The sequence below is a fragment of the Cucumis sativus genome, chromosome 3 (assembly GCF_000004075.3).
Source record: "Cucumis sativus cultivar 9930 chromosome 3, Cucumber_9930_V3, whole genome shotgun sequence".
Taxonomy (NCBI): Eukaryota; Viridiplantae; Streptophyta; class Magnoliopsida; order Cucurbitales; family Cucurbitaceae; genus Cucumis; species Cucumis sativus.
Window position 1 is genome coordinate 9,142,990 of NC_026657.2, and position 24,556 is coordinate 9,167,545.

The 24,556-nt window shown below is 33.0% G+C and overlaps 5 protein-coding genes across 7 annotated transcripts; 3 read left to right on the forward strand and 2 right to left on the reverse strand.

Annotated features, from left to right (window-relative positions):
* The first annotated feature begins 6,510 nt into the window (after positions 1-6,510).
* On the forward strand, positions 6,511-10,273 carry LOC101209831. Of its 2 annotated transcripts, none has more exons than XM_004134351.3 (3): positions 6,511-7,092; positions 7,829-9,691; positions 9,818-10,273. In XM_004134351.3, exons 2-3 carry the CDS (start codon positions 7,958-7,960, stop codon positions 9,986-9,988), a joined length of 1,905 nt encoding a protein of 634 aa, XP_004134399.1. In that variant the 5' UTR covers positions 6,511-7,092; positions 7,829-7,957; the 3' UTR covers positions 9,989-10,273. The 2 variants fall into 2 exon arrangements, with proteins under 2 accessions (XP_004134399.1, XP_011650914.1); XM_011652612.2 differs by lacking the exon at positions 6,511-7,092 and adding an exon at positions 7,192-7,667.
* Positions 10,274-11,591: 1,318 nt separating this feature from the next.
* On the forward strand, positions 11,592-14,900 carry LOC101210075 (acid phosphatase 1). 2 transcript variants are annotated; one of them, XM_031882678.1, is made up of 4 exons: positions 11,592-13,353; positions 13,427-13,524; positions 14,071-14,296; positions 14,392-14,900. In XM_031882678.1, exons 1-4 carry the CDS (start codon positions 13,154-13,156, stop codon positions 14,567-14,569), a joined length of 702 nt encoding a protein of 233 aa, XP_031738538.1. In that variant the 5' UTR covers positions 11,592-13,153; the 3' UTR covers positions 14,570-14,900. The 2 variants fall into 2 exon arrangements, with proteins under 2 accessions (XP_031738538.1, XP_004134400.1); XM_004134352.3 differs by having other exon boundaries at positions 11,593-13,524; positions 14,087-14,296.
* Positions 14,901-15,182: 282 nt separating this feature from the next.
* On the reverse strand, positions 15,183-16,147 carry LOC101204671 (protein PROTON GRADIENT REGULATION 5, chloroplastic). Its single transcript, XM_004133996.3, has 2 exons — positions 15,645-16,147; positions 15,183-15,560 (listed from the first exon to the last, which is right to left on the reverse strand). Exons 1-2 carry the CDS (start codon positions 15,921-15,923, stop codon positions 15,456-15,458), a joined length of 384 nt encoding a protein of 127 aa, XP_004134044.1. The 5' UTR covers positions 15,924-16,147; the 3' UTR covers positions 15,183-15,455.
* A 550-nt stretch (positions 16,148-16,697) lies between these two features.
* On the reverse strand, positions 16,698-20,353 carry LOC101204911 (actin-related protein 2/3 complex subunit 2B). Its single transcript, XM_004133997.3, has 10 exons — positions 19,715-20,353; positions 19,447-19,513; positions 19,157-19,364; positions 18,762-18,928; positions 18,446-18,523; positions 18,217-18,349; positions 17,950-18,041; positions 17,779-17,835; positions 17,616-17,664; positions 16,698-17,302 (listed from the first exon to the last, which is right to left on the reverse strand). The coding sequence occupies exons 1-10, from the start codon at positions 19,771-19,773 to the stop codon at positions 17,109-17,111; spliced, it is 1,104 nt and encodes a 367-aa protein (XP_004134045.2). The 5' UTR covers positions 19,774-20,353; the 3' UTR covers positions 16,698-17,108.
* Positions 20,354-21,781: 1,428 nt separating this feature from the next.
* LOC101205158 lies at positions 21,782-23,709 on the forward strand. The gene is made up of 2 exons (XM_004133998.3): positions 21,782-22,526; positions 23,248-23,709. The coding sequence occupies exons 1-2, from the start codon at positions 22,294-22,296 to the stop codon at positions 23,303-23,305; spliced, it is 291 nt and encodes a 96-aa protein (XP_004134046.1). The 5' UTR covers positions 21,782-22,293; the 3' UTR covers positions 23,306-23,709.
* Positions 23,710-24,556: the final 847 nt, after the last annotated feature.

The following is a 24,556-nucleotide window of genomic DNA, read 5'->3' on the forward strand; positions in this document are numbered from 1 at the left end:
AGTTTATCAATGATATGAGTTCATAGACCATAGTTAAATATTGGCTTGTCATTGGTAAATCATAATAGTTTATTAGCAACAAAAGTTTATTAAACTCGGATGTATTTGCAATTTGTTTAAAACGGTGTTAGATGCTTAATAATTATTCACAAAACTGCAACCAATTATAATTAGAGATTAGGGGCATACTAACCATGCATCATACAAAAACTGGACTCCTCAGCGAGGGCCAAAATCCAAATTAAGCCCATTGGGAACCAACTGGGCACCTCGGTCTCTATCTGAGGCTGAATCGATCAGTCTCGATCTAATTTTTTTATTTACTTATTGACGTTCGAAATTCAATCAAAAGCCAAAAAGTGAAACTTGAATTTATCATTATTATTTTGGTTCGTTCTATTTATTAAAATATCTAAAGAAAATGACACAGTTAGTACATGGAAAATGAATTAGAGAAAGTGAAGGAAAAGGGGCCCATTTTTGCATTGTCATTTTGGAGATCTAATAATTTTTCAATGAAACCACAAACAAAAAGATTGAGATTTTATTGAAATTTTTTTAGTGGGCATAATCTTTTTATTGTTCAAAGTCTATACACAAAGCAATTGAGTAGTGATTTAATTGAAAACTTTCAACCACATGAAATGTGAATTTTGCTTTTCTTTAATTTCAGTGTAACAGTTAAAATACATAAAGAAGGAATAATCAATCAGAATTCACTACTTATGTTAATAATCTTTTGACTACTTTAATTCGTAGATCTATTAGCTAAAATAAAAATTAATTATTTCAACACTAGTTGATTTATTTAGTTACTTAAAGAGAAACCTTAATGTGTTGCTAGAAAATAAATAATGTGATTATTTGAAAAGACATTAGTGTTCATTACTAAAAGAAAGGCACCCTATAATGCTTCTAAGTTCTAGTGAATATCTCACCCCTATAAGCTCAATTCATGGGATAATTATTATATCAACCAAAAAGAAAAGTGGAATAGTTAAATCTTATAAATAGTTATCATAATTAAATTAAAACTAACATTTAATCATCTGCAATGGCTAAAGTGAGTTTAGGGTAATAATTGACATGTTGTTCATGTTTGTTGTAACATTATTTTTATATATAGTTTATGAGCACTTCTGTATGTATAAGAGAAAACTAGTTTCACCCGAAATCATTAGATATAAATCGAACTCAAAATCTCATTATTATATGTTTATAAAGTTTTAAGGAGCATCGAGTAGAAATATATTTTATAATATATTTACAATTTAACTCTAATATAGTAAAACGAACCAAGTAAAATATTACTCATCTATTTATGATCGATCATGATAGAATAAACAGACAAATATTTGTAATCATTTTTACAAGTTGTATTATTTAAAATATTTTTTTATGATTTGTTGGAGAAAAGGTAATTTTATTTGCTACAATTATCGGTCTTTGTTTATTTTTGTTTTTAAAATTTTCTATATAACAATTTCTCCCTCGATTATTTAGCATGCTAACAAGTTTTTTTTTAAAATATATATAAAGGTAAAACTTTGGATTAAAAAAGAAAACAATTTATGTTAGTTAATATTGAACTAAATATAATAAAAAAAATGTATCAAATGTTAGTAAACTATATAAGAAACGAATCATACGACTTCTCGTGTACGACATACAACAATCTATACGTAATAAAAATTGGTAGCTAAAGCCTAACCAATAAACAACATGTGATGTTAAATACAAATATTATTGCAAAGGTCCACCAAAAAATGTGGCTTCTCAATTTACACATTAATTTAGGAGTTTCAATAAAACCCAACCATAAGTTTTATTTTATTAGAGTGTCAATATAAACATATAATAAAGTCGTATAAATGCATTCCATAAATGTATTTCCAAATACCAAACTTATGTAATCTGTTTATTTATTTTGATTACAATATAATAAATCCCTAACAAGGTCTGCTTAATAGCTTTTTCAAATACTATTATATCTAATATGTTTTTATAGATTGATTATTGAATATGACTAGCTATAGCTAAAATTTGCACGGTCTATTTGAGAGTTGTGTTGTTTTCTAGTTGGATTTTTTGGACGGATAATCTGAAATGCTTTAAATGAAATTTAACCTAGTGGTTGAAAATGTAAGTTTTTTTGGACTTAAGCGGTAAAATTATCACTTGAAAAATTAACCTTACACGCTCGTCTCCTTTTGATTGTCTCTATTCTCTTCTCCGTCTTCTTTCACCACCACGGCACATGCACACTGCACACCAGCCCTCTGTTGCGGGTTTACATGCACAAGTCTTTCCTTTTCAACTTTGATGACCCTTCAGCCATTGACCCACGCTATCCTCCGGGACCAGCAGTGAACTTGTGATTACAAGCAAAAACCCGTGCGCACACTTACACCCATAGACGCCAATTCGCTCCTCACATCCACTGTATGGATTTTTTTTTGTAGAAAACAGTAGAGATTGACAATAAGAGAGGGTTGAGAGAAAGATGCTCGAGGAGCAAGGATCGAACTTTTAAACTAAAGGGTGAAAATAAAAATTATATATATAAAAAAAAAAGATTAAGAAAAGCGTGGAAGAGCAAGGATTGAAAGACGAGTAGCGAAGGTGGAAGAGTGAGGGTATTAAAAGAAATGGATTTAAATTGAAAAATAAAAGAGAAGGATTTGCTGATCCAAAAAACAAAAAGAAAAAATTTGTGAAATATATATATGTCGATTGAAATAATTTGTTGTGGTTGGCCATTTGTAAAAAAATAAAAGAAAAGAAACTTGCAATCACCTCACTCATAGGTTCTTTAATATTACAGTCGTCGGTCAAATATTTTTTGCATGGAGCCCAAAGACAAATGGGGGAGGGGAGGGGGGTGATCGTAGAAAGAAATTTGATTAGAAAATGACCAAGAAGTTGATAGAATCGACCAATCAAGGTTAGAGAGACTCAAGGAGGTAGGCAAGCATGAGAGGTTAATTTTTCGATCATTTGGTAATTTCACGTTGTGACAATATATGCAAAAGATCGAAATACTTGAATTTTCAAAGTTTAGATCAAATTTTGGTTTGAGCGTTTGTCATCCGTAAAAAAAAATCTTTTATAGTTAGTGATTACAACTTTGATAGACTAAAAAGGTGAATAATATCAATTCATTATACTTTAATCTAAAAGAATGTAATCGCATGTGAATAACTACTGCCAAGCAATTTCACAAATAAAGATGTGTTTGTTGTTGTAGTTTCCAACTGAGGTGAAATCCTTTAAATTGTGTCTCATGTTTTTAAATCTCTAACAACGTCTAGAATTGTAAGTTACTATCATATGAAATATTTGACCAATTCATCTTAACACGTAGATGTCAAATATCAAACTCAGTATTGGTGACCACATATATAAACTATTTAAAACAATATGGATATAACATGATATTAAAGTGTATATAACTTTAGATTCCTTTGATGCTATAAGTTTATAGCTAATTTTTTAAAATTACTAACTTTAAGTTCCTTCCACGATACATATGGATATAATATGAAATTTTATTATATTTTAAAAACATTTTGGTTTATTTTTTAATATTTAAAAATGTTATATTTGAAGATTAGCAATACACTTGCTTCTTAATAGACATGTATATATATTAAACAACGTAACAATTCCACCGTCCAAAACCAAAGCTCCCAACATAACACACAAAACTAAAACAAAACGTCAAAACGGACGACCCCAAACCTAAACAATCCCATAGAAAATTATGTTTTTTTTTTTTAACATACAAATATATATTTTCAAAACTAAGGGACTAAGTGTTTTTCTTTATTTCTTAAATTAATATTGTTAATTTGACCCAATAAACTTTGAATCGTTTCTTTATTTTCAATTGGGCGGTTGATCGGAACGTAAGCACGAGGTAGCCGCTCGTCGTCAAGTAATTCTTGTCCTTTTAAAATCTAATAATAATAATTAATAAACCATACATTATTTACATAAAACAAAAATAAATTTAAATATGGAAAATAAAGATTAAAATATTCCCGAAATTAAAAAAATGGAGGAATGTTCTGTCTTCTGTGATAAATTATTTGAATAATTTCACACTTTGAATTTTTCTTCTCTTACAGCTCAGCACAATCGTTCGATATAATAATTAATAGAAAGAATTTTTGATTTCTTAAATTCCAGAAAATGAACTTCAATATTTTAAAATCAAATTATTCAACTCAGTTTTTATTTTATTTTATCATTTAAAGTTTGACTAAATTATAAACATTACATTTTTAAATTGATAAAATGCAAATTTGACAAATCATTTATCAATTCAATAGTCATTGAAATACTCCAATATTTATTTGGTTAATTTCAACATTTTTTATAATTTATAAATATTTTACTAATTTTAAATATGCAAGTATGTAAATTAATTTTTAAAAAATTACAGATAAAGCTAAAATTCAAATAATATATTTTAAATTAATTTAAATAGGTTATGTCTAATTTATTATTTTAGATAAAAGAAGGTAGGGGTAGATATTAAAACTTAAGTGGACGTTTCTAGATAGTTATCAATTATTTTTTTTAATCACTATTTTACTACGCATTTATATCATTCACTTCAAATTAGTAGATAAAATTACTCGTAAATAACATAAATAAACTGATAAAAACACATTAAATACAAATAGCAAACATTTCAATTGTGTTAGTGGAGATTAAATAATTTTTTTAATTAAATAAACGACAATAATGATGATTTTTTTCCTCATCGTTTTATGATTTTGTAAAAATTAGTCATTGTGTCAAGTTTCAACTACAACTACTTATCAAATTTGTTTATACGAACAAATTTCACCCTCAATATATATTAGAACAATTTAAAAGTGAAAAGGCAAAAATGAAAAATTTAATTGAGATTGAGACTTATCTTAAATTAAATGTAACTCTATCAATTGTACATTGCATAAATTATTAATTATACATGGGAAAGGTGACGTGGAATTTGATTTTTTATTTTTTCTGACTTGGGATAGATAGGCTTAGGCATGTTGGTTGCTGACTGCTTGTTCTCTCTCTCTTTCACATGCCCAAACACTACTTTTTCTCTTTTCTTCGGTACAATCCAAATCAAAATTTCATACTAAACAACCAATAATATATAATTTTTAGGATTAGGTACCTTTAGTTCTAAATCTCTATAAATATATCATTTTAGCCTTCATATTTAAAAAAAACGTTTTAAAACATTAAATTGATTATTATGATTTAGAGTCGACAGTGTAAAAACAGTAAAAAGTGAGATTTTTAACAAAAATATATCTAAATTCTAGCTACTATTTACAAACAAAATTGTATTATAAAAAACAATTTTTTTTTCATAGGTTAAATTTGACAAATATAACTAGTAATTGACGATAATTAAACGATACCCACTTTAAATTTTTTATTTTTGCAATTTAAAAGTGGTAGGTGATATAGACTATTACCATAACTTTTATTTTATTTTTTGTTATTTTACAAACTCGCGCTATTTACAATCATGCAAAATAATAAAAAGTAAAATAACGATTTTAATAATAATAATAAAACATAAAAATTGTATAAAATATAATATTTAACAAATTATTTACGATTAAGAAAAATCAAATATAATTAGTTTTGTTAGGTCATTTTTTTAAATTTTTTAAAAAACTCCTTAAAAGGAAACAAATATGAAATTTTGTAGCCGATAATTACGATTTAAATTATTTAATTACCATTTTGTACTTTCCTAACAACATATGTCATCTAGCTTTTTGTTCCGTGTGAGAATGGTTAGAGAAAAAGATAACATCACATGGGAAAAACAGTTCTACTACATTCAATAAAGAACAAACATTGTTTTTAAATTTGCCTAATTTGACTATTAACATCTTGAAATAATTCAATTCCATTTTATTTAATTATATATAAAGCTTATCAATTCTCTATTCATTTTTATCAACAGGGATAGCTTTTCTTTATTTTTTTTTTTAGCTCATTCTAATTTCAAATCCGTGACTTATTAGTTGACGATACAAAGTTATTTATAATTTGAAGACCGTTTATGAGATATTTTAAATAATGAGCCTTTTTTATATTTAAGTAAACAAAAGAAACTAACACCACGTTGGTTTAAATTATATATTGATTTGTAAATGCGATCGAGCCTAATTTGAAAAACTAGAAAATAGTTTTTTTAATTGAAATTGAGTCAGCGATTCAATTTTTATGGATAGATTCTTTATTAACAAATTGAGAGATTTTATTTGAAATTATTTTAGAAAAGAGAGGAAAGAAAACATTTTGATGAAACAAATTGGAGGAGCAAAATAAATAGACAGAGAAAGGATTGTTTTGTTAGCGGTGAAACAAATTGATGGATCATCAAAATTGGAAATCCCAATTTCCCACTTTCCACCTTAAAAGGGAACTGTTCTTTCTAAAATCCTCTGCTCCTAAAGAACAATACGCGTAGTGGGCTCCATTTCCATAGTGGACTTATATGCGCACCAGCTCACTAACCCCCATTTCTCCATTTCTTTTCGTCATCATCTCCCTCTCTTCCACCCCTTAATTTTTTTTTGTAGTTTCTTAAACTGGGTCGTCTCTGAAAAATCAAACATTTCTCTGCCTTTTCGGCCATGGCTGTGGGACCTTCAAACACCGCTATTTCTGTTCATTGACTCACACTCGTTCCTCCATTTCTCCATTAAGAAAAAAGAAAAAGGGGGGTTTTGCAGTTTGCAGCCACGCATTATCATCGTTGGCCGTTTTGGTTTTAGGGGGCCATAAAGCTTTTTTTGCTTTTCCATGTGCGAACTTGGTTCTGTTCAGTTCTGTTTTTATTTTCTAAAAAAGAAATTTATTTATTCCCCCCCTCCACTAAGGCATTCGCCTTTCTAGTGTTTTCTTTTCTTTTCTTTCTTGTATCGAATATATGCTCAAACTTCAAGGCTTAGAGGATTTCTGAGGAGATTTTTGGTGCTTCCTATCTTGTGGGTCTCTCTGTTTTTCTCTGCTTCTTTGACTGGACTCATATTTTGCTTCTCCTTGGATCTAATTCTTGAGGCAAGTTGAGAAAAGCTGTTCTTTGCTTTGTTTATTATTATTATTATTATTATTGTTATTGTTATCGTTATTGTTTGTTGTTATTATTATACTTCTCTTTTCCTTTTCATCATTTCATCTTTTGTTTTGTACTTGTTTATTGAGCTTACTTTCTGTAAAAACTTTGTGTTTTGGTTTATGGGTTGTGGGTTTCTCTCTTAATCATGTTTTAGCCTTTAAAGCTCTGATTTCCTTTCTGGGGTTATAGAAAGACTGTTCACTGTGTCTTTTGCCCTATTTTCCCTTCTTTGTTTGATTAGATTGAGTTTCTTTCACCTTCTGGGAAATAATCGGGAGCCATTCTTTATATTGATGGAGATGCTTTCCATTGATTCTTCGTGTGTTTCTCAATCTTTTGATTCTGGATCGCATTTCTCCTTTCATAGTTCAATCCCTCTGAGTAAGTTTCTGATTTAGGAGATTCAGAGCAGGTTCACTTCAGCTTCAACATTTAGCAGTCAATCCAAGACAGACTTCAAATGATTGACCATGGAGGACGAGAGAGAGGATGAAAGTTCCATTTCCTTACATGTTATGTTAGTCACAGCCCAAAACTCAATACCACATCTCATTTTCAGTTCCTAGATTTAAGTGGCTGTTGACGTTGTTGTTTATGAAATTGCTGTGTTACTCTTCTTTTTCAGATTCGATCCACGATTTATGGTCTTACGAGAATACTTTGAATCATTGTGTACAGGTCTTAAAGAGCTATGTGATTTGGACAGGGAAAAAGGTGAGTAGGCGGTGTTTCTCTTGAATCTAGCCTGGTTGTGAAGTAGAAAGATTTTTCAGTCATTCATGATCCTTAATTTACTGGAGATAGGATATGGAACAAACATCTGTTGATGCTCGGAAAAATCTACGAAGTAAAATCGGTTCTTTCTGTGGTAGAAACAAAGACGAGGAGAATTTAGAAAATGGTGATTTGGGTCTGTCAAAGTACTCAATATCAAGAGGGTTGAATAAGAAGTTAATGCTGCCTCATGCATTGTATTTGAAGTTGAAGCAAAACCGAATCAGTAGAAGCTATGTGCATGATTCATTTTTTAACTGTAACATAGGGTTAGACTATAAGGTTCCGAAGTATATGGTGACTATAGATGAGAAATATCTTCGACGATGTTTGGAACTGATTCAGACTAGTGCATTGAAGGCTGCACGTTGTAACGAATCTATAAGCCTTAGCTCTGTGAAGACGGGTGCTTTGACTGAAAGCTTGAGTGTTGATAAATTGCAAACGAGAGGGATGGCTCATATGGAAAGATTCATTATCACGTGCCCTTCAGCAGGCGAGGATAGCAATACAGTCCTAAGCTCGAACAAAATGTGGTTTGTTGGTTCAATTATGGGAAGCAAGAGCATGATCAACATATTGAAGAGTCCTTTATTGCATCAACTCGGTATCACAGAAGAAACTTCAAACTTGATAAGAATGGACCTGAATGATATCAAAGGCTTCACTGGCAGCAATTTTATGGATTCTCCTGGTGATGTGGATATATCTTCATTGAAGAATCTAGACAACACAAAACCGGAAAGCCATCAAGATGGATCTGATGCAGCAAACGAGAGGTTTTTCTCCACACCCAGCAGAAATTCTTTATGTTCTGATCAGTCTTCTTCGGGCTCAGCCTCCACATCACTTTGTCAAGGTATGCTTCAGTTTACATGGAAGGATGGAAGTCCTTATTTCATCTTCTCTGTAGACGATGAGAAGGAAGTCTATGTGGCTAGCTCATCAAAGGTCACATCGGCAGATAATAACGCTTTGGACTATGTTTATTTGTTCTGTTCTGCAAAGAGCGGTCTTAAGGATCATGAGGTTAGAAATAGCAGACCCTGTATTGTTGGCAAGATGACGGTGTCAACTTCCTATGGTGTCTGTTCGAATAATTCGAAAATTGCAGATACTGAATTTGTGTTGTTTGGTGGTATTGAAAATTCTGACTTAGAGATTAGTCCTTCAAACACTGTCCTCAAGAAGAATAAGGTATTTCCAAGGAAGGTGGCTGAAGTATTTAGGACAAGTAACTCATCTAAACATAGAAACATACCCAATTTGAATAGATCTAGTGTCATGAAGGATTTTTGTCCTTGGGAACCATACTCAGATAAACTAAACAGCTCCGATGACTTAATTTGTGCTCGTGATCTTCCTCCCAATCTTGAATTGGCTGCCATTGTTGTGAGAGACCATCTCCCAGAAGATCATGGCAGTAGAGTTGGAGGTTGGGGTTTAAAGTTTCTCAAACAGGCCAAGGCCAAACAAACAAACAATTCACTGGATACTTCAGTGCAGGCTGACTGTTGTGTACGAAACAGTGGAAAATGTTCGACGAGCATGGACATTCTCATCCCTGCTGGTCTCCATGGCGGGCCTAGAACAAGGAATGGAGGTCCTTCCACCCTCAAGGAGCGGTGGAAATCGGGTGGAGTATGTGATTGTGGTGGTTGGGACATAGGATGTCCTCTAACAATACTTGAAGGCCAATCGGTCAACGATGATACTTTACGCCAAGCAGACACGCAAGAGTGCAGGGCATTTAACATACATGCTAAGGTATATAAACACACCTTCTCTCTTTATGTTTTTGTGCCTTTTGGAGTCATTTGATATGTTGCTTCTCGGAGTATGGAAACTGCATTTAGCTAGATTCATGATGAGAATGCAATTGATATGTTTCAGGGTTATGAGAATAGTCCTCCAACATTGAGGATGGTGAACATCCGCGACGGCTTGTACTTTGTTCATTTTCAACCAAAACTATCTTCTCTGCAATGTTTCTCGATTGCAGTGGCGATTGTCCATTCAAGAAGTCCCAGTCTCAAGCCTCGAAATGTACAGGAGTTAAAATAGCTAGCAGGATCAAGGAAAGTAAGTTTAATGTAATAGTTGACCTTTTTTTTACTCTTCATAGCATAAAGCATTAGGCAAGTTTGAGCATTTACACATGAAAATTAGAAGTTTATAACTGAATTGTAATATTGTTTAAACAAAGAAAAAAAAAAACCTCCACAGCTTGTTCCATTTTTGACCCTTACAACCTTTTCATCTCTACGAAGCCCAGAAAACATAAATAGAGAAATAATTCAGTGCAGTTGATGCAATTTGATTTAATGTTAATTTTTCTTCATCTGAAAATCTTTGCTTAGAAAGTTATGGATTGGAGAAGTTCTAAACTTTGTTGTCAAATGTTAGATAAGTTTGTGCTGTCTCCATTCATCTGTGGGCACATGTTTGAAGAGGAATTGGGTTAATGTCTTTTGACATTTTGGTTTTGAAGTTGACATCCATTTACGTGTCTCCAACGTCTATCGTTGAAGACTTTTTGTTTTTATTTCTTGATATTATAGTTTTGTAAAGGCTATTTGTGTTATAATAAAATAATATGATTTGGAAAAGTTATTTGAAATATTTATGCCCTTTAGAAAGTATGGTTATGAGAGTCTCTTTTTTCCAAATACGTTTTTGAACTGAGCTTATATGTTTATTTATTTATTCAAGTTCAACAAGACCTTCCTTCCAACATGAAAAAGCTTACTCTAAAACGTTGTTTCTAATGGCATGGTTTATGATATGAGACTGGTCAAATAGATAAAATAGCAGTGTGATACAATCATATTCAAACAACATATCTCCTAATACCTAACCATTACGGTCCTATATGTCAACAAAGTTTTTGTTTGCTTTTGGCATTAGAGTTGGTAGACCCATTATATATATATATATATGCACTCCTTTTATGTTACATTGTGCTAAATTACTATTACCAATCAAATACTTTTTTGAAATGGTTTGAATATGTTTTTTTTAGCATGTCTTGGGGGCTTTGGACAATACTCTCAAAACCTATATTGTAATATGTAATTTGTAATATTGGACATAGGAGTTGCATATATAAACCCCTATCTTAATGACCTCTTTCAATTGGAATAATTGCAAATTTAGCAATTAGATTCAAAATAATTAAGTGTATAGCACCATATGAGTCTATCAACGATAGTTTTGTCATATTTGTATTTTTTTAAATTGTTGCTACACTTTTAATTATTATTCATAAAATAACTATCAATTACAATTTTTCTTTTGAATTTTATACTCAATTCAAATAATATAATTGTTTTTTCTTAGTATGCGACCATAACTAACACAAGTTAAATAACTTATCATTGTCATGATACATTTAAAATTTAAGTTAAATAAATAAGGAATAAAAAATGATTTTAATTGAAAAGGCAAGTTTGAAAATTTATTAATTTATCATTATTATTAATTTGTTTTGACAAAAGGGAAAATGAGAAATTTGTGATTAAGCATAGGAGATCTTGGATCAAGAATATAGTGGACTCATTACAGTTAGGCCCACAATTAGCCAGCCACTTATTAGGCCTCGATGGACTCTGGGCTTCAAAGCCCACGTCCGTCCATCATCTCCTCTCTAATTGCGTATAAATAAAGGCAAAACCCTAATGCTTATCATCGGGCGGAAGCATTCCATCAGGTAGAACCCTAGTTTCTCTTCGTCTCCTTTTCACCTTCTCCTGTATTCTTCTCCTTCTCTTACTCTATTCCCATTGTTTTCCCCTAATTGCGAAATCGCTGGTGATGTGGTGCCTAGGATTTTCTATATTTTGTTTCTCTGCACCTCCCATGACCAGCTAGATTGCAGACCAACCTTACCCCTTTTCCAGATGGTAACTTTGAATATCATCTCTGTCAAGGTTGGGACATTCCTACATGGATAGTCACTCTCTTTTCTTATGCTATGTTGCATAATGTTAGGTCTAGGTTAATTTGACAGCAAGTGTGTTTTGTGAGGAATGTGGTGCTCCCAGATTTAGTCATGTATCATTTCTTAATTATAATGGTTTGATACAGTTACAAGTCTGGAAAATCGACGTAGTCCATCGTTACAGATGTGTGTAAAATTTCTAGCTCACATCTGTTCCATGTGGTCTCTACATTATGTCTTATTATTTTTCTTAAGCTTACCACGTTCCTCGTTAGAAACCTTCTTGGGTCAAATATATTAAACATATTAATGCGGATTTGAAAGTGTGTATTCAATTAGAAACTATTTTTCAATTTTGGCTTGCTCAAAGTTGCTTTGCACGTTTAGGGATATGATACCGTTGATATGGGTTTTAGACTTGAAGAATTCTCAATAGGATTTTGAATTGGTTTAATAATAAAGTGTAACATTTCTGGATAAGAACGTTTTGATATAAAAGGTCATCTTTGAAGAGAGGTGTGATGGTTGAAACATAAGAGCTTGAAGAGATCGCGTGTTTAAAAATTGGATTTGATATGTAGAAACCTTCATATTAACGTGTGATTTAATCTGACTTTAGGCTGGATAATGCCTGTCATTACGTTTGTTAATCGTAATCACTGAAATAATTTCATATTTCGTTGTTAATAAAATAATTTGAAGTTAGCAGGAAAATCACATGTGATATAGGTTAAAGTCATATTATCAATAAAAATTAAGTCATTGTAACTTAATATGTACCCATTAGCGCGATAATTTACTAACTTTCAATCCATTTTGTTACTAAATACTACTAATATTGAGCTACGAACTAAATTTGTGAGGGCCAATGACATATTTTGGAGACAGCAATATTGGATCATGGTTTTAAATCATTTCAAATTTATCACAAACATGCATGAAATTATTTGATTGCTCACAAGAAGACTTAAATTCGTGTGAATATAACAGTTTTGACAATGTTGATCTAATTGTAAAAATGTTTCATATCCATTTTAGCTACTTAACTGGAATTAATTTCATATGAAAGTTGGATCGAACACTTGGAAATATGAAAGTAGAAAAGCATACATAATTTTGAGTAAGTTTAGCAATAGAAAAGTTCGGTTGTGGTGTCACACTACACCTTACATTCAGGGTCATGTGATCTGATTTTGCTCAAATAGTTGACTCTCACCCTTATGATCATGGCCTAATCTTCCTACTTAAACGCTTCCATATCCCATTTCCATTTCACAATCCAAAACACAATGGCAAAATTCTTATTCATTTTTCTGGCCCTCTTGATCACTGCATCAGCTTCAGACTGGAACATTCTGTCCCAGCGGTCCAAATCTGGCCTCAAAATCAGCCTCAAGAACTACTGTGAAAGCTGGAGATTGAACGTTGAGCTTCATAACATTCGATTCTTTCGTGTGGTACCCGAGGAATGTGTTAGCTACATTGGCAAGTATGTTACTTCCACTCAATACAAAGTCGATTCCGAGAGGACGATTGAAGAATGTGTTGTGTATCTTTCTAAGGGATGTGATCTTAAGGGCGATGGCACTGATGCTTGGATTTTTGATATCGATGATACCCTCATCTCTACGGTGCCTTATTACAAGAAAAATCAATATGGGTATCTTTCTTTTCTTCTTTTCATCATACCCTTTACTTTGTTTTGTGTTTTGAATTGGCTGTCTAGAGATTCTGTTTCTGCTTTTCACTATACTATACATACCCTTTGTTTAATTCGGTGTTTTGAATTGATTGCCCAATGAAAATTACATGTCGGAAAGATGGATATCTTATAATCTATATTAAATACACGATATACTTCTGAATTAGTTATAGGATGAAACTCTATGATTACCTAATATTGTCTGTAGAACCTATTCAATTTCTATTATACCATACATACACCTTATTGGTTCTGTGTTTTGAATCGATCGTTTCACACGTTGGAAGGATGAAGAGCTCATGATCTTTATAAAAAATACGATATACTTTTCTCATTGTGAATTAGTTCTGGTATGTAACTTCTCCATGGTTATCCAATATTGCTTGAAGAACAAGGAGGTGTTTATGGGTCCATAGAAGCTGTTTGTGATTTTTCACGATACATACCCTTTATGTGGTTCTGTTTATGAGTTTGTAGAATCTGTTCTGAATTCTGAATGATTAGAATGGAATTATGATAGAGGTAAGAAATTGAACCTGACGGATTTGGAGGCTTGGATGAGCAAGGCGAGGGCACCAATTTTGGAGCACACATTGAGGCTTTTCAATTTTTTGAAAGCAAAAGGAGTGGACATCATCTTGATATCAGCAAGAAGAGAAGGACTGAGATCAGCCACCATTGAGAATCTTGTTCAAGTGGGTTACCATGGATGGACCAATCTCATCTTAAGGTAAGTCAGGTTCACAGTCCATAAATCAAAATCATCTCTGGGGTTCTTTTTGTGAGTAAGTGATTAGTTTGTTTGTCTGTTCGATTGATTTGTAGGAGCCCTGAAGATGAAAAGAAGGGAGTGGAGCAATACAAGGCAGATGTAAGAAGGAGATTGGTAAATGGAGGGTATCATATTTGGGGGATTGTGGGAGATCAATATAGCAGTATTCAAGGAAGTCCAAGTGGAAGAAGGACATTCAAGCTTCCAAATCCAATGTATTATGTATATTAAGCTATTGAATTTTGACTTGCTTTTGGATTTTTTTCACTCTCCATGAATGATGGTGAGGAAGGGATTGTATTTTTTAATTCGCAGAGAGAGAGGGAGAGGGAGGGATGAGAGAGAGATTTGTTGATGTGAGTGATGTGATGAATAAGTTGATGGTGTATTTCGTTCTGATATTGTTTGGTTTTAAACCATGTTGGATCTTTTCAGTGATGATTTAGATGAGAAGAGGGCGTTTCCTTCATTTCATGGAGGATTGACCCAACTCTGTGTTCACTTCACCTGTATTTGAATATTTGAATTATTCATTGATTAAGATATATATTGAGTTCATATATCTTCCTCTTGAAGACTGCCTGAAACCTCACCCCAGAAGGTTCAACACAATTGTACATCCTATCAATTCAACCAGTCCCTATACATTCAAAACTCCATTTTCTGTAGGGTAAAATTTAATGTATGCTAGTTGTAATGGAATTTGAGAGGAGATTTCTAACTTTTCTTTTAATTTCTGATCGAAAATATATATCTTAATCAATGAATATCCCTTTTTAAATTTTCAATTCTAGCAAGAGTTCTAGAGAAGCCATATCCCTTTTTAAAGAAAAAAGGCATTGGAAACTTCATAATATTGATGAGATGGACTGTTTAGGTCTTCAATCATCATCCTTTAGTAAAAATGGCCTGTCAAGTTGTATACAAGGACGATATTTTGCTGCCAAACTGAAGAATATGAAAGCATAAAGACAGCAGAAGGTAGAGCAAATTTCTCCTTCTCCTTGATTAACAAATGACCATGCCATACATTTGTGGAAGCTCAGACAAATCTATCATCTATAATTTATATAATGCATCCACTGTGATCACAAAAACATGATCATATCAGATCAGATCAAGCAAGAAATCCTAATTTTTCCCCATTCTTCTTAGCTAACCTAATCAATCCTTGCCTTTGCTTTGCATCAGCTCCTATAGATTTGCAGAACTCAGTAATTATCTGTCCAAAAGGAAAAACTTCAACACAACTTTCTCACTAAACCTATAAAGGAGAGAATTCAAGTGAAGGAGGCTAACTAATTACCTGCGAGTGCAGGGCAATGGCCTTGCCTCTCAACTGATTGAAACGTTTCTTCCCAATAATATTTCGAGCAAGAACAACAACAGGTGCAAATAGACCTTTCCCTTCATTAATATTCTTCATCATTGGCCGGAATCTTACCGGCTTTGCAACTCGAACCACGTCCGGAACTGACTTGATCAGCACAATGCTGTTGTCACCACAAATTGAAGTCCCCCAACCTCCATGGAAGGAGGAGGAAAGAGGTTTATGTAGTCCAGTTGCAGAAATTGAAGTTGCCATGAAAAGGGTGGAAGATCAAAGAGCAATTCTTCTAAGTATCTTCAATGATAGCTGAAGGGTTTTTACCAGCATGCTGAAACTTGAAATGGAAACATTGATGATGGGTTTTGTATGATCTGTGAAAATTGGATATTTTTGTGGAGTTGTGTGAGAGATTGGATGGAGCTGAGAGAGAGAGAGAGAGTTGAGGAGTCGTTTTTTAAGCCACACAAATTGGTGGCTTGGATTTTGGTTTAGATGTACATATGGTCCCTATTGGTTTGGAAAATGATCAGAATCTAGACTTCAATTGGCCCTTTTTCCTGATTTCTTCCATCTGTCTACCTTTTATCAACCCATTTCATTACAGACAGCATATTCCTAGCCTCTTAATAAATGTTATTTCTGAGGTTTAATTTACAATTTTTTTATAGAACCATCCAGATACATCTTAAAATCTACTTGAATGTAACACTTTTTGTAATAATATAAAAAAAAATGTACACATTAGTTCATAGGACTGTGTGTGCTTACAAGTTAACAAGTTCAAATGTTCATTAGTTGGAATGGTTATAGTTCGGGGGGTGGGATGAAATGGGTAGAGCTTCTGTAGATGATGAATGGAATGAAATGTTAGTGTTTAAATTGGGCCGATGAAATCCAATGTTATAGACCCATGTACAAATACCAAACAACTTATAGAAGAGAATATTAATTTTTCTTTCACTGACTTAATTATTGAGTGATGGAAAGTAGTATCTTTCAAAATTTCATTTGACCTACCATATTCTTTGATAAAGTACAAAGCAGAAGCCTTTTCCTGTTTTGTTAAGTTGCTTATTCAAGTATAACTTGCTTTCTTGAGTTGATCTGAAACAATACATTTTGGAACCCTTAACAACTCAACACATTAATGAAAATTACAATTAAATTATGAGTAATAGCAATCTTAAACATAGGCTCTCCATGATAATTGAGAATGGCAACATTAAGTGGAACTTTTTTTTTTCTTTTGTTCTAATGAGTACTAAGCTCTAAGCCACCTTGTAAGTAGAAATAAAAGTACCGATCTTGTGGTCATGGTAAAAGAACTCCTCTCCCATGATCTGTATTTCTTGTATTCAGCAACAACAGACCTTATTTCCAAAGTCATTCTATTGATGTCCTTGAGATTTAAACATTTCATATTGTTGCAATATTTTAAATTCAATCACTGCATTTTAATCTGGTGTATTGAATTGAAGAAGAAAACTTTGGGAACTTCAGCCATCTTCGGCGAAACCGTGCAAATCCGGGGATTTTAATTCGAAACCTGATTCTCTTGATCTTCCTACTCAAACTACGACATTTCTGTTTGATGCGTTTAGTTCTAGCTACCAATTTCTTCATATACTTAATGCCTGCATCAGAAATATAGATCATGGAAGACCTGAGATAAATAGTTGGTTTAATCATGACTCACCAAAGGAAGGTAATTCTTCTTTTTCCATAACAGATATAATCCTTACAAAATACACTCGATTCAAGATTAGAGTAAAATATGGTTGGGATCAATTACAATAAAGATCAGTGGACTTCAATAGTGATGGGTGGGGGGATGGGACTCATGGGAGGAACAATTATTAGATGATATTCAATCAACAAACAGAAAAAACCAACACGAATGAGAAGACAATGGTATTCCCATTTCTATATTTGTCAAGAGCACAATACCTTGACCTTTGTTGAGTACAGCAACATCTGAAGATTTCTGATGTAGGATCTAGACATTTGGGAAAATAAACTTAATCATATGACATAGAAACCAAATTATTTTCTTTGTTCTAGAGAAATATCTTCTTCCAAATATCACTGATATTTGGAAAGTTGAAATTACCTCAACAAGCCCTTCTAACCGCCTCCTCATCCTTCTCTGTATAAAACCTCTGGTTGTCTGTATGGAACATTTACAAAAGATGATATTAAACAGTGTCTTATAGTTATTCCCAGAAGAACAAGGGGGGAAGATTGTCATAAAAGACAGGTTTTTGATAGACAAACAGGATACCTTCACATGGTATTTAACATATGCATTAAAGTTCAGCAAACTCCACACAGTATTGTCAAGTCTTTTCCCTTCGACGTGGTGCAGAGAAATATCTGTTGACACATTATGAGTTTGAGAGGACTAGAGTGTCTAGTTTAGTGATACGAATATATCAAGTTGAACTAAGTGACAGCCATCCGTTGTTAATACAAGAGATCTTTTACTTTAATAAAACCAATATCGAATTCTTTACTTGTATGTAACACACATTTATAAAAATATATATACCAAATGTGACAAATCCTCCATTGGTGCTCAATTCTTCTAAAGGTTCGCCTCTCAGTTCTGGAGGGGGTATGGGTGACCAACAGCAGGGAGGCGCTTTTGACCATTTTTCAGAGCTTCCCACATCCATAAGTTCCTATTTCGACTACAGGAATTGTATTATCCAAAATAAAATCATACAGTCATCAAAATAATAAGAACAGATCCCAGCATTACAATGTCAGCAACATACCCGAAAGAAAGCTGTTGCAATGATCACATCTGTATCTTCCTTGAAACGAATGGGGTAGATTATGAGAATCTTTTGAGGCTGAATGCAAGAAATTTGTCTACTATGAGATATGAATATGCACAAGATGAATTAAGAGTGGAACTACTATGTCAAAATTTGAAATAACCCCAATCATATTTCTCTGTTTTCTCAGTCAGCTAGTATTGTTTGCACAAGAAGGGCTTTACAAAGAACGGGCACACTGAATTAAGTCAAAATACTCCCACTGTGGACTTCAGAGTTTCAGATTAAAGGAAACAAAATAATTCTGACTTGCCTGCTTGACGACAAAGAATGGTTCCCTTGGATGATATACAAGCTTGATGGGCCTAGAGATTCCTTGAAATAGAGTCGGTGAATTAACATTTCTCAATACTTCTTTCAGCCGAGAACTTATGATCACTGCTTGAACAGCAGCAATGTCTGTAATGATCTTTTCTGACTCTGCAAAAGGTAGATCCACATCAAGTAATCAACATCATGACCTATGAGAAGGCCCACATTTCAATTTGATACTATAGTTATCAGGACTTTCGGCGTAACAGGACAAGTATGAGCCTAAGCTCAATCTTCTGGAGATTGTCAAATAGTAAAAAAATCATCTTTTATTTCCACTAACTTTTTTCATCAACTAGTTTTCTATTTAATGAAGCTGTTCAAGTGTGAAACTACCTTCCCCATGCAAAATTTTTGCAGAGTTGATTCTTAGAGTAAGTTCGTATCCTTCTTTTGCAGGTTCAATGATCTCAATGGCATGAGAGCAAATTTGTTTTACCATCTCAACGGTGTAGGGTGAGAGCCCATCAGATAAAAGATCCCCTTGCGACAACAATGGAGTGGCAATTGACAAGTAAATGTGCTGTGGATCCGGCACGGAAGACTACCAAACAATCAGCAAGCCATCAGGACATTATTTCAAACGTTCAACATACATAATCCCAGGTGAATGACAATGGCTGTACCTGGATATGGTACTGAACAGAACCATATTCATGCAAGTGATGCTCAATTTCAGTGGGTTTTTCCAAACTGCAATAATATCCAACAAAAATCTTCAAAAGATCTATTTTCCAGCACAACATATACAATTTAATGCCAAACGACTAAAACCTATTTAAAGTTTCAACCAAACTCAATATTTCTCCCTCAAGGAACCTGTAGAGTCCAAATTTCAGCATATACTGATGCTCATCTGTTTACCTAAAATGTACACGTGAACTTGTTTCTCACCTGTACAGTTTAAGGAGGATCTCCTTCAAAGCTGGTGAAGCTCTTTGAAAGCATGCCATCCTCACAAGAACAAACAGCCTTCTCTACCTCCTTTGTTTTCATACTACATGAGAAGAGAGGACTCCAATACATATGCAGTGTAAGACTTCCCCCCTCCTTTTTGCTTGAGATAATGACACTATGAGTAAGTTCTAAGCTCCATATCCACTCAAAGTTTGGTAACAATGGACGCAACCTACCCATTAGACCATTACCACATCTCTTTTTGTCAGTGACTTATCTATAAAGCAATTTTAAGAATTACCCATTTGATGTTCTCCACTTCCTGAAGAACCCTTTGTTTGGTGGCGCTGATTGAAGTTGATTTTGCCGCTAATCCGCGAGCCCTATTTCGAGTTTTAAGTGGGTTTTGCTTCAACCTCATGCCATCGTTTCGATAGGCGTAAGTTTGTAAATTCCATGAAAGCAACAGTCTTTCTAAGTTTCCTTCTGGACGTGAGGCTATATAAAAGGAGGATGCAATAATTGATGACTTCCATTAGAAATGGGTCGGTGGCTTAACCTCCTTTTTGGACTTGGCGTTGTGCTTCTTCTGGATTTCAAACTTAGGTTTTTGCACAGTTCTTTTTCTTCCTTTCAAATAAGAAAACAATCACCTCCAAAACTATGGGTTAACTTTTAATTACATAACTCTTCTAATTTGCTATTAAAACTTTGATATTCATATGTTGACATTCATATTTTCATCATTGCTTTCAAATACTCCTTAACAGTGATGTTGAATCCATCCCTTCACAAACTTGTCCATATATTAGTTCTTTAATGTGCATCAAATCCTGATCTAAACTAAATTACTTTTGATCATATGAAAATGTCTCTTTTAACTTTGTTATTTAATTTAGTTGCATTCTACACTTTCAACTTCATCCATAAATTAGTTTCAAATATTTTTAAATTCTACAAAACTTTTAAACATAATTATAGTTTTAAATGTTTATCAAAATTTAATCTTTATTTTAAAATTTTCAATACTGTTTACAAACAATATTGATTCAACTTTAATTTTTATTTATATATTATATTATAAATTTTGATTTAATTAAAGACAGTCATCAAACAACTAAAAAGTGCACTAAGTACAACTTCAAGTGGTGGTAGTGTAACTATGAAGCAAATACCAACTCATCGGTTTCAAAAATTAAAAAGGCACACAACTATAAACTCAAGTGTCATATACACAATAGTATCTTATATAAATGACTAAAAAAACATAGTTGAAGGAAGATATGTCAAAATCCTATATATTTATTTTCAACTGTTAAGTTACTCACAAATTTAAGACTGGCTCGAGCATCGAGGTGCGTGTTTGAATTTTCATAAAAAAAATTGTAAAAAATAAATATAAAATTTTAAATAATATCAAATTCTTTAGTACATGAGCATCTAGATATATATTAAGTGTATAGTTGGGTAAATCTCATAATCTCTTCTTCCTTTAACAATAAATATACATAAATCTAGATATAGATAAGCTACCTCTTTGACCTAATAAGCCATAACTATTTATTAATAATGTAAACAACATTTGATCGGTAGTAGTTGAATGAGTTGACTTAGTAATAAAACCATCACGTCTCTATCATATTGTATATAAATATACTAAAAACGTGTAAGTGTAAATATTTAAATGAAAAGGAAAATGACTACAAAATTGACATGGTCATGCTCCAACATATACATAAACATTCATATTCATGTGTGTGTATGCAATGATAAAAATGGGAAATTGGGAATTAGTGGGATTACTAAGAACCCAATAATTTAATTGGAAAGAATTAATATTGAGGAGATGAATGGATTGATATTAAAATAACAAAGAAATGTATTATGTAAAAGAGAAGTGATAACCGACAGTTTATCAGCAACGAATTTAACGAACACCCGCCATTGGGACCCTCATATGTCTCTTCAATTCTTGATTCTATCCAATTTTAGCCGTCCGATTCCATATCACTATTCGCCAATCACACCAAAGTAAACGCCTTCGTCTCTCTTTCTTTTAATTGCTTTTTTTTTTTTTTCCTTTTTGTTTTCGCGATCTGTACAACGCATCGCTTCATACCAAATTTCACTACTTTTCTTTTTTGAGTTAAAATTTCGTTCCGTTATGTTATATTATGAAACACCCACTTTTTATTTTTTAATTTTGAAGATCTTTTCGATTTGGGTTTTGGTGTGGACTTGAGTTTCTGTCACTGTCTTTGGAATCTATCTATTCTAATCCCTTCTTTTTTTTGTTTTGTTCATAGCTTTGTTTGCCTGAAATTTTAGATCGGGGGTTTTACTTTCCGAGAAGGGGTTTTTTTTTATGGGGTTGTTGGGTTCATAAGTTTTTGAACCCGTGAGCGTTGACCCAGTTGTGAAATCGGAGTTTCGAGTGAGAATTTTTCATTGGGGGTTCAGATGAATTGGATTTCTGAGATGAGTCGATTCAGAAATCGCAAATCTGGGTCCGATTTTTGGTGTAGTTGATAGGGTAAAATTTCGATTGGATTTGTAGTTAGTGAGAGTTTTGAACTATGGATATTGGCGATTCTAAGGATGTTAATGGCTGTAAAGAGAAGACTATGGACTCTGCAGCTGCCGGAGAAGTTGGGGATCACAGTAACGGCGAAGAATACAGTGAATCGAATGCCCTATTGCCGCCGCGCCGCGGTGGAATGTCGAGGAAATTGAATAAGCCGAGGATGAAAGTTCGGTGGAATGATAGTAATGGTAATAACCTAGCAGAGATTTTGGAGTTTCAACCAAGGTAGCTAAAATGTCTTTTTTTTCCCTTTTTGGTTGCATTTTGATGGTCTTTTTGGGCATGTTTTTTTGTTGTTTAGGGAAGATGGGTTCACCGTTCTTGTTCTCTTTTTTACGTTTAGAGCATTAGAATCTGGGACTCAGAGTCGCCGTTTATATTTGAACTTGAGATGTTGAAGAAGCTGTAAGTTTCCATATTTGGGAACCGACACTCTGGATTTGGAACTTTGGAACTTTGGAACTTGAGTTTACCTCTTTTCAGTCTTCTTCTAGAAATCCTGTTTTGTAATATGCTGCCTCATGGATAGAGCTGATCTCTTCTTTTGGCTTTTTCTAGTTCATTGATGACATTTGATTGCTAGGACAACACAATTTCAAGCATAGCTTAGTTGAAAGAGCACTAATTATCCTTTCAAAAGTTGATGGTTCGATTCCCACCTCTCTATTTGTTAAGCTCAAAAAGAAAATCAATCGTCAGAACAACGGACTTCTCTTATCTCTGCATTGGAGCTTGCATACATTTCTTTAGTATCTACTTGAAGTGGCTTGAATGGTTTGTGCTTCATTTTGGTGATGCTTTCTGACATAATTGGTTGTTCTTAACACTGAAGTTTTCAAGTAGATGAAGTCTGTTTTGAACATGATGAATGGTGTTGTGGATATTGAGAATTTCATTGCTTTTAGATTTGTCATTTATTCTGGTCTTTCTGTTGTCTGTTGTACAGTGACGTGAGCGACTCCGGTGACGAGGAGGCTGATTCTTGCAGCTGTATAATCATGTAGATTATTACATCAGATATTAGTATATAATGACAAGAACAATGTGGTTTCTTTACGACTAAACTGATAATAATTGGAGATGTTTCTGACTTTATACCGGATTGCTTTGCTGCTACGCCCACTGCCAGAAACGTTCAAAGATCGGTTCATTGATATGTCGTTACATCAAGCAGTTTCTGGCGATGTGTCCCAGTGACATCTTGTACTGTTTCGGTTTTTCAAATTAGTAAGATGACCTTCCAGGTGACAATATACTATATGGATGGATGATGCTGATATATATTGATATTATTAAATCAAACATTCAGATTAGTTGAGCTTTTGACAGTGCAAATGATACATTGTGTAATGCAAACACTTGGAATTTTTCATATACCCATCATGAATTCTAGAGCTTCTCTTCTCTACCTTTTCCCTCTCTGCTTTATCACTCCCGATATCGAGATTTTGTGAATGTTCTTGTCAAATCTTCTTGTTTTCATCCCAAATTAACAAAACAACAGTGTTGTAATATAATAAGAAACTCAAAGAACCATGTGTTTCCAACCTTTCAACGATTAAGAGTGTCTCAATCGACTTTCGAAGTGCTTCAAAGACAGAGAAAACTAAAAACAGTCATCGAGCGGTAAATAAAATAACTATATGTTCTTTTAAGTTAAAGCTGTAAGATTGAGCATATATATTGTTCTACTGTACTGATAAAAGAGACAGAATTTAAACTCGATTTTGTTGTATTGGTTAAATTACACACTTAAAATAGCTATACTCCTAAAGAATTTCAATTACACCATTCAACAGTTTTCTAGATAAATAAATAACCTGACATTTACCTTTATTTTGTCATCTTTTATGGATGCTCACTCTACTCTTTCCTCTTTTATGATGGATTCACCAGTTAAAGTAATACACAGACATAAATATAAAAAGGGGTTGTAAATTCAGAATTGTAATGCGATGTAACTGATCTTAAATAATACGAACAAGAAAACTGAGAACTTTTCTTCCTTGCTAAATGATACCAATATATTGAACATTAACAAAAAAAAAGTGTCTTTTTTATTTTATTTCATTAAAAATATTTTCTTTTTTAGTTCTACAGCTCTGACTTGGTCAGTAGCTAGCCCAACTTTGTTTGTGCCAATGAATAATAGATAAAATTGTTTATTTGATTTGAAAACTATCTGTTAAAAAAAAAAATGATAGAAGCAATTCTCGAAATTTCCCCATTTTTTTCTTATTCATACTGACTTATTT

Bases quoted from the DNA above. Each gene is read 5' to 3' on its own strand.
- LOC101209831 (XM_004134351.3), top strand. From the start codon at position 7,958: ATGGAACAAACATCTGTTGATGCTCGGAAAAATCTACGAAGTAAAATC. The intron at 9,692-9,817 runs GTATATAAACAC...GATATGTTTCAG, and splicing joins CATTTAACATACATGCTAAG to GGTTATGAGAATAGTCCTCC.
- LOC101210075 (XM_004134352.3), top strand. From the start codon at position 13,154: ATGGCAAAATTCTTATTCATTTTTCTGGCCCTCTTGATCACTGCATCA. The intron at 13,525-14,086 runs GTATCTTTCTTT...GAATTATGATAG, and splicing joins TACAAGAAAAATCAATATGG to AGGTAAGAAATTGAACCTGA. The intron at 14,297-14,391 runs GTAAGTCAGGTT...ATTGATTTGTAG, and splicing joins TGGACCAATCTCATCTTAAG to GAGCCCTGAAGATGAAAAGA.
- LOC101204671 (XM_004133996.3), bottom strand. From the start codon at position 15,923: ATGGCAACTTCAATTTCTGCAACTGGACTACATAAACCTCTTTCCTCC. The intron at 15,561-15,644 runs GTAATTAGTTAG...CCTTTTGGACAG, and splicing joins CCATTGCCCTGCACTCGCAG to ATAATTACTGAGTTCTGCAA.
- LOC101204911 (XM_004133997.3), bottom strand. From the start codon at position 19,773: ATGGCATGCTTTCAAAGAGCTTCACCAGCTTTGAAGGAGATCCTCCTT. The intron at 18,350-18,445 runs GTATGTTGCTGA...TAGTCGAAATAG, and splicing joins TTGCAACAGCTTTCTTTCGG to GAACTTATGGATGTGGGAAG. The intron at 17,303-17,615 runs GTATTGTGCTCT...TTTCTGATGCAG, and splicing joins TGTACTCAACAAAGGTCAAG to GCATTAAGTATATGAAGAAA.
- LOC101205158 (XM_004133998.3), top strand. From the start codon at position 22,294: ATGGATATTGGCGATTCTAAGGATGTTAATGGCTGTAAAGAGAAGACT. The intron at 22,527-23,247 runs GTAGCTAAAATG...TCTGTTGTACAG, and splicing joins ATTTTGGAGTTTCAACCAAG to TGACGTGAGCGACTCCGGTG.